This window comes from Merops nubicus, unplaced genomic scaffold (assembly GCF_000691845.1).
Source record: "Merops nubicus isolate BGI_N331 unplaced genomic scaffold, ASM69184v1 scaffold20935, whole genome shotgun sequence".
NCBI classification, from domain to species: Eukaryota; Metazoa; Chordata; class Aves; order Coraciiformes; family Meropidae; genus Merops; species Merops nubicus.
Window position 1 is genome coordinate 15,080 of NW_008607880.1, and position 8,234 is coordinate 23,313.

At 53.0% G+C, this 8,234-nt stretch overlaps 1 protein-coding gene across 1 annotated transcript in view; it reads right to left on the reverse strand.

The window, feature by feature from the left end:
* The window catches only part of PPAPDC3 (phosphatidic acid phosphatase type 2 domain containing 3), a 13,928-nt gene extending 5,778 nt beyond the window's left edge, over positions 1–8,150 (reverse strand). Inside the window, exon 1 of the mRNA XM_008940118.1 lies at positions 7,512–8,150. Coding sequence (XP_008938366.1) covers positions 7,512–7,962 — 451 coding nt within the window. The 5' untranslated portion in view covers positions 7,963–8,150. The remainder of the gene's footprint in view (positions 1–7,511) is intronic.
* Positions 8,151–8,234: the final 84 nt, after the last annotated feature.

Genomic DNA, 8,234 nt, shown 5'->3' on the forward strand with positions numbered 1-8,234 from the left:
AGACCAGGATCAGCAGCAGCCACAAGCTGGGCTCGGCCTCCCAGAACTGCCACTGAGCACGCGGGGAGAGGGAAAGTGGGAAGTGAATGCCCAGGAACGAAGAGCGAGCCCGAGCGGTGAGCTCAGGAGGCACCCAGGCGTGGGAGCAGATGTGCATCACACAAGCCCATCTGCCCAGCACCATTTTAAAGCAGAGCCAAGCTGGCAATAACTCCCTGCCTGGGCTCCAGAGCCTGCAGCCTGCTCTGACCTGGGTCCCACCACGCTGGAGGCCACACCAACCCCGCTGAGATGGCACGTGCTCCCTGCCACAGCTGCTGAGGCCATGTGCAGGGCTGGCTTCAGAGGTCCTGTATCTCCCAGATTAGCCAACCTCACTCAGGAGTGAACCCTAGACAAATGTCACCACTCCCAGGAAACAGTTTCTTTTCCTTCATAATGAGAATTCATCATTTTTTTCCCCATTTTTCTTTTTACTTACATGCCCCCTCCTACTACCTCTGAACTTCCCAAACCTCCTGCAGGCATTAGGATCCCTGACCTGGAAAATGAGCCGTTTGCAGCCTTGACTAGTTGACATTAATGAAAGATGCAGGTTTTGAAAGCATCTTCACCCTCTCTCCAGTGGAGCTAGTGGCAGCTGGAAGAGGTCCACTCCTCTGGCAGTGAACTCCTCTACTCCATTTTCTTCCCCAAATGTGGTACTATGAGGTGTAAGAGCTGAGAAAAGGCACAGATGGCACAACACATTGAAGAACCAATGAATCAGACACTGCAGAGTTTTGGGGGGAGGTTAATTTTTGGCTGAACAAACAGCAGAGTGGGGTAAGTGGCCACGGGGAGGTGAAAAAATGGCAGAAAGCAGCATTGTACAATTAATTAAAAAAAAACAAAACAACAACTGAAAATAGATTCACTACACCCTAGATGATTAGAAACAGCCCTGAGTGCCAACAGGCTGCCTGGAGATCTGCCCCTGGGAGCCCCGTGCCCTGGGAGCTGGGCAGTTTGCCCCTCAGCACCACTGCGGAGCGGGGCTGTCTCAGGGGGGGTGTGTGGGCAGGTGGGGGCTTGTGCTGGTGGGGCAAACGAGCTGAGCAGCCCCTGGGATGGCTCAGCTGCCCCCAGGAGGGCTCTGACAGCTTGCAAAGCCCCCGACGCCCCGGCAGCAGTGCAGATGATGCCAGCAGCAGCCCAGAACCATGCACCGAGCAGGATGAGCTGGAGGAGGAAAACTGCCTCAGGCTGGCGACCAGCAGCATGGCCCAGCCACCCACACTGGGCTCCTCGCTCAGGCTCAGTGCTGCTGAGGTTTGTGTTTACACCCTGCTGCCTTCAATAAGGCAAAAAGAAAAAAAATGGGAGGTGATCCTGTGGTGCTCAGAGGACCTCCGACTGTCACACCACACCTCACAGTGCCTCACGCATGGACCAGGTATGTGCACCAGCACCCCTGTACAGACAGAGATGGAGAGCAAGACCAGAGCTGTGTGAAAACATGGAGATTTCTTCCAAGGGGAGGAAAAAGAGGCAGTTCATCGGATTCCCCTCTCCCACCCCCATCCTCCACCAAGCCTGGCCCCACGGGACAGCCGGTGGGCTCTGCCTGCTGCTCCTCCCAGTGCCTCCCCCCACTGCCCAGAGCTCCTCCACCTTCCTCTCCACACCACTGCTCCTGTCCAGGCCCGTGAGAGGCAAACACACTCACCCATTTCTGGGGATCCCCCTTCGGGCCAGAGCCTGGCTCAGCTTCTCTGGGGCTGGCTCTGCCCGAGCAGAACAGCTCCTGTCCCCTCTGAGCTCCAGGCAGGGGCAATGGGGAGCTGTTCCCGAGTGACAGACAGGAGGATGACTCACTTCCCATGTTTATTCCCCCTCTTGCCATTCCACAACCCTCGCACTTCTTTTCTCTTTAAACATTTCTGCTCGCTCTGTGCGAGGGTTGGACTCCAGCTTGCTGCAGCTCCCCCAGGGGCTGTGTGCTGATGGCTGCAGGGCTCACAGCATCCTCAGCACCAAGCAGCTGGCCAGGACCTGAGTCCCTTGATGCTGCCTGGCACCAAGGGCCTGATCAGATCCTGGGGCTGATAGAGACCCTGCCCAGGTGCCTGGAAATATCCCCTCCCCCTGCACCTGCTCCAGCCACAGTCAAATGGGTCCCAGCCTGTCACTGACTGTCCTTCACCTGAAGGGACACTGCAGACTTGTGAGCCTGCCCTGCAGTGAACAGCTTACGTTTGCTACAGAGGAAGCTGGCGAGGAGGAGGAGGGGGGCAGGGAAGCTGGGAGAGCTGGGCATCGCTTGCTGCTCAGAGCTGCCTGAGCCCATCAGCTGTGAAGGGATGAAAGGTGAGGACAACACCCACCAAAGGACCAGGGACTTTAACTGCTGTATCTGGGCAGGAGAGTTAGGAGGCAGATTAGCAGCCTGATGTGACAAAGAGGAGTATTTAATGCCAGGAATATTTAATTTAATCCATTTAATAATAATGGACCTGTGTCTAGATGCTGGATGCAGAGCGTGAGCATTTGTCTTGTTCCCTCTGCTTGGTGCCCACCATGGGTCAGTCATGTTGGGTTGCTTGACATTTAAACATTTCCACCTCTCTGGGCAGATGTGCTGCAACCTTGCTGAGATCTCAGTGGGCACTGGTAGGGCTGGGAGAGGAGCAGGACAGGGGCTGAACCTCCTTTGTGCCCCAGGTTTTGCAAGGAGGGGATGGTTCATGCAGGGTGCCAGTTCATGAGCTGCTCTCCTCTTCCCTGCTGAAACATCATCTGCCCTGTCTAGCTGAGAAAATCCCCAGCCTCGTGGTGGAAAGATGAAAAGGAAAAAATAGACACATCTGGCCCTAAACCATCTCTGGGGCTCTCAGCTTAGCAAGCTCTGCTGTGGACAGACAGATCCATCTGCCGAGCAGCTCCCCGGCCTCTCTGCTGGGTCTGGGCTGCTCAGCCCTGGGGCTCGACAGGGCAAGCTTGTCTCTGCTGCCTGGGCATTTAATCTGCTTGGTGACCTTTACCAGAAAGGGGCTGTACGATCTGGATTTTCACCACACAGACTCCAAAGAAAAGCATGACAATACTTTGAATACGACTAGTTGACAATAACTGAAGCACCTCCATTTTTGTAGAGCAGGGTCAGTGGGTCTCCAGGGGCCTGGTGAAGGCATTTCTCACTCTTTGCTTCCTAACCCACAACTTTCCTGCCAATCTGGTCTTGATTGGAAGCTGCCAGGTTGGAGAGCAGAGTCCTGGCCATATATATGTGTTTAAAATAGTTATATACATGGCTCAGGATAAAGTCACAGCTCTGCAGGGGACCATGCCTCAGAATGTCACGGCTCGTTTCCCAGTCAGACCAAGCTAGGTCAGTATTCAGGGAGAAGGATGGAAAGAGGAAGAACTGCCTTCTTACTGACCTTCAGGAGTGGAGAAGTGACCCTGGGCTCTCCTCCCTTCGTCCTGCCACACTGCTCACATTGACACATCCACAGCCCGTGGCACTGCTTTACTTGATGGCAATAAATGCTTAGTGACAGCACCAAAGAGCCAACCCACCCGCTGGGAGCAGGGTGCAGAGCCAGCTGCTGAGGGATGAGGACTAGGACCTGTGTCACTGAGGGAACAGGCCAAGAGAAGACCAGGGCTTCCTCTTTGCTTGGTCTGAATACCTATTTCAGAAAGCTGTGACCAAAGCAGAACCAGTTAATGGCTGGTATTTCAAACTGAGCACAAATATGTGTTTCCTACGCAAGGGTTAACCAAGCAGATACCTTCCAACAGCAAAGGCACACCTCTGGATTGCAGATAACGAAACAAGGTGACAATTTGGCTCTAAACACAATAGGTAGACTTCACCAGAGCAACCACTTTGGGTAGATGACCATATTCCACCCTCACTGCAGTACGAAGGTGCCTTGGATCTGGAAAACCCATCAGTCTAACGAGATCAATCTGTTTAGCTTAATAAATAGGAGGTGAAGAAATGACTTGAGTAGTATCCAAAACATTGAAAGGCAGAAAAGATGTTGGCTGAAAGAGCTATTCAGCTGAAGAGAAAAGGGTATGCAGCAGCAATGAAGGGTAGAGAAGAGTCAAACTGAAAGCAAGGTGCTTGTGAGAATCCCTACGACTGCAGTAACATAGAAATGGTTCTGACAAGTTCACCCCCGCTTGTAATTGTACATCAGACTGAGTGTTCAGGCTTTTTCCCTTTACAAATTGAACAGGAATAAATTAAGGGATGTGCTACAGCCTGTATTTTGCCGTGGGTTAGATCAATGATCCAAATGTTCTTTGCTGGCTTTGCAGTCAATGAATCACTAAATTTGGATCCATGTCCTCACCAGATGGATCAGAACCAGAAGCCGAGGTGTCGATTCCCTCAGGGTTTAATGGAGTTTCTCTCTGGTTCTGAAGCAGATCTGGGAATCTTAGTGAAAGTTTTATGACTGTTTCCCCCTGGAAGCCCAATTGCAAGCTTCAAATGATTTTCTAAGCACTTCAGTTTTCATGAAAACCTTGTGATTGCAGAGAAAACTTGAACTGTCCTAAAAGTTCCAACACTGGCAGACAAATTTAACTCTAAAACTTGGGGGATTCCCAAGTTATGATTTTTTCTTTTCTGGGGGCTGCAGACTTTCTTCCTGACAGCCAAGGCTGGCAATGCTGAGATAGTCTTCCTGAAAGCACATTCTGGCAGAGGGATTTTGACAGTGGGCACAGATATCTGTTTTCTTCCATCTTTTCAGTAACAGGCTCTGAGCGTGCTTCTCTGGCTGTTTGGCATTTGCTGGAAAAGATTACGATGGGAAGGAGAATCAATAAATTCCATCACAGATGACAAACACGGAGGGAAAACATTGCTTGGGGTTGCTAATCAACATCTGCAGTTGGGATGGATAGAGCATACCAGGGTCAGACCCCCTCACCCGAAATGCTCCCACATGTGTTGGCAAAGCTCCTGCCAAGAGCTCCTCAGGCGCAAGGGCCCCCCCTCCATCTGCAGTGGTGCTTCTGCCAGGTTCTTAGTCCCTGTCTCCTCGCCTTGAAAGCCTGATTGCAAATCCTAAACAAGTGCTCTATGATGGCCTGGCTCCCTGCCCAGAGACTGCATCAGAAATTCTGCTTGATGTATCAAACTCTCTTCAAGTAAGAGAAAGGGAGGAGAGCCAGGGGAGGTAAGGAAGGGGCATCATACACAACCCCAGCTTCCCACCTTCCCTCTTCCCACGAGGCCAGGGAAGCACCAGGAGGTTCCCTTCCCTTTGACCTGTCCCTGCTCAGGAGGTCTTTATACCACGTCCTGATGGATTTGATCCACAGGAAAACAGCAGCAAGAGGGACCAAGGATGCCAGATGCAGCAGTCATGCCATACCCTTCCTAGTTACTCATGAGGCCCCACTTTTCACGGGGCTGTCCAGGTCCCTCAGCCCCACACTCCTCAGCCAGGCTCCTTCCTCCACCAGCAATGCAGGTATTACAGCAGCAGCTACTCGGCTATTCAGAGTTCCTGACTGCAATCTTAACTACCAGACCAAGGCCACACAGCAGAGATCTGCTCTGCAGAGTGACCCAAGTCCTGCTGAGGAAGCTCCGACAACAGAGGTTGAGGGTACCTTGGTCAGTCCCACCAGTCAGTGTTGAATACTAGGAGGGCAAAGTGGAGCTCTTTGGAAGCTGCCAGACCTATGGAGCTGCCAACTCACATTGTGAACTAGCCCTTCACAAAACTTAAATATTTTCTCCCTTGGCAGGCAGAGAAGAGGGATGGGAGTAGTGTGTCTAGGTAAGGCAAGACTTCAGAAAGCCCCTGAGTTGTCCCTGGGCACCACATTTGAGCTGAGGAGACCTGGAGGTGCAGGTAGTGGTGCAGGGTTGAGCTCTCCCAGCAACCACCTGATACTCAAAAGTTCCAACATGACCCAGAAGTGGATTTGTATTTGGCCTCCTCACATGGCAACAGAAGGGCAAGAAAAACCTTTCTTGTTTTTAAGCCGGAGGTGGCGTTAGCTCTTAGAAGGCTCTGCAATATTTGGGAGCCAAAGAGGTCAGTTTTCAAGCTCCAAAACTGTCAAAGGCTCTCGGGTCAAGAGACATCTGCAAACTGTGCTGGCTGATGTTAGTCACCTCCTATTTCATCCTCGTGCCCTTTCACAGGGAGCTGCTCCTCTCAGTGAGAGGCTGACCCAGCGCACCGGGGAGCCCCTGGAAGAAGTGCTGACACCGGCGGGCTCGATGCTATTCTGGCTCCTTCCCTGCCTTGGCCTCCCTTCATTAGATGTCACAGCACGAGGACAGTCCCTTTCAGAGGCAGCAGCTACCACTGTGCTTTTCAGGCCAGTTCAGTGCAATCTTCACCCTCGCTGAAGGATGAACTTGTAAAAAAAACAAACCCTGGGGCCGTACTGCAGAGCACATGTGGTCAGGATGTCCCCTTCCTGAGGTGTCTCTGAAATAAAATGTCCCTGTGTCCCATCAAAAGGCTCCCTGAGAAGCAAAGGCCTAAATCCAATGCTTTCAGTTTCTCTTACCAACTAAAGTGGGAGCTCTGCTCACTGTTTTCTGGGGGGAGGGTGGAACGCTAGCGTGGATCACAGCCAGATAAGATGGTAATTAGTCACAAGGAAAAATACAATAACTGGGCCCTACGCCAAAGGCAGAAGAGCAAGAAGAGCAAAATCCTCAGGTAGACAGAGCCAGGGTGGGTGGGAACCAGGATCTAAGAGAAGTCACACCTGGAGTTCAGCCTGGTCACTGGTGGGACATCTGTCCACATGGGTGGGATGGGCCCTGCTCAACTGAGAAGGCAACTCCTTTAACACATCCCAGAAACAAGGACACCGACCACCACACAAGACAGGACTAGTGGAAAGATTCCAGTCCATCTGCACAGCCTCTGGGTCAAATTAGCACATGGAAATGGGGACAGCAGCAAGAAAGGTCCTCATGGGAAGGAGGATGCGGGATCAAATAGCAGCAGGGAAGGAGACAGGACTCCATCACGTGGCTGAGACACGGAGCCAGGGTCTGTTCAAGAATGTGGTGAGGGGATGAAAGTCTTTTTTTTTTTCCTCAAGGATACCCTCAGTAATTGATCCAGATATCAGAGATTAAAATCTTTACATTTTCCCCACCCATCAAACCACCAAGGCAGAGTACTACAGCTGAGATAAAGGACATTGCTGCAGGTATGCACCTGCACATCACAGACACTTCCTTGGTGGAACACGGACAACCCTGCCCCACACAGGGCCTGCCCCACGTATCAGCTGTCACCAGTTACCAGAATTACTCCATCCCTCCCAGATCACTTTTTGCTACATCCATCCCCCAGGGTACCCAGGACCGAGACAGCCAATCAGGGCAGTGCTCCCCCACCCCAAAGGTCACTCCCTGCGTCCTGACCACGGCGGTGGCTGGCAGCAGTCAGAGGAGGAGTCCCAGTGCCGCCTCCCTTGTGACCAGGGCTGGGCTTCCCGGGTGGAGAGGGAGGTTTGCCACTCACCTAGCAGCAGGTTCATGAGGACCTCCTGGCCTGCCAGCGTGCTGCTCTTCACCAGGCAGATGAGGGTACCCGCAATCCAGGGGATCCCGTGCCCCGTTATCCCCAGGAGGTTAATCATGGAGCGGGCACCACCCCAGGAGGATGCTCTGTTGGCACATACTCCCAGCCTCTTGGACATGCAGATATCGATGGCCAGCAGGGAGTTGAAGGCGATTCCCTTGAAGGAGGGGTTGAGCTGCATGCAGTCCTCTTCGGGCAGCTGCTGCGACTGCCTCCGCTCCTTGGGGCCGCTGCTCTGGGCACCGGCTGCCCCAGCCTGGCTGCTCTGCTTCCTGCCAGGGCTCCTGCCCTCCTGGGCCCCCTTCAAGGGCTGGTTCAGGGAGAGGAACTCGGCCCTGTTGAGGACGTTGTTCCTGTCTCTGGCCCTGGACCGTGGCTGGGATGCTGGCATTGCAGCCTCTCTCTAACGCAACCTGCTCTGCAAATGCCGAGGAGAGAAATCCCTCTTCTGCCTGCAGAGAGCTTCCCCCACGCCCACCCTCACGAGCTGTGAATTTGGGAAGCTACAAAGGTTCCCCTCTGTTGCAGTTGCCCCCAGCACAGACTGCAGCTGTTAAATATAGAGTAAGGAATGCACATGGCTGTTTACTTCATGGGCCTAGCAAGCTTGGGAGGAAAATTAATGCCAGGTTTGGCAGCCACTCCAGTGCCCGGGAAAGAGGG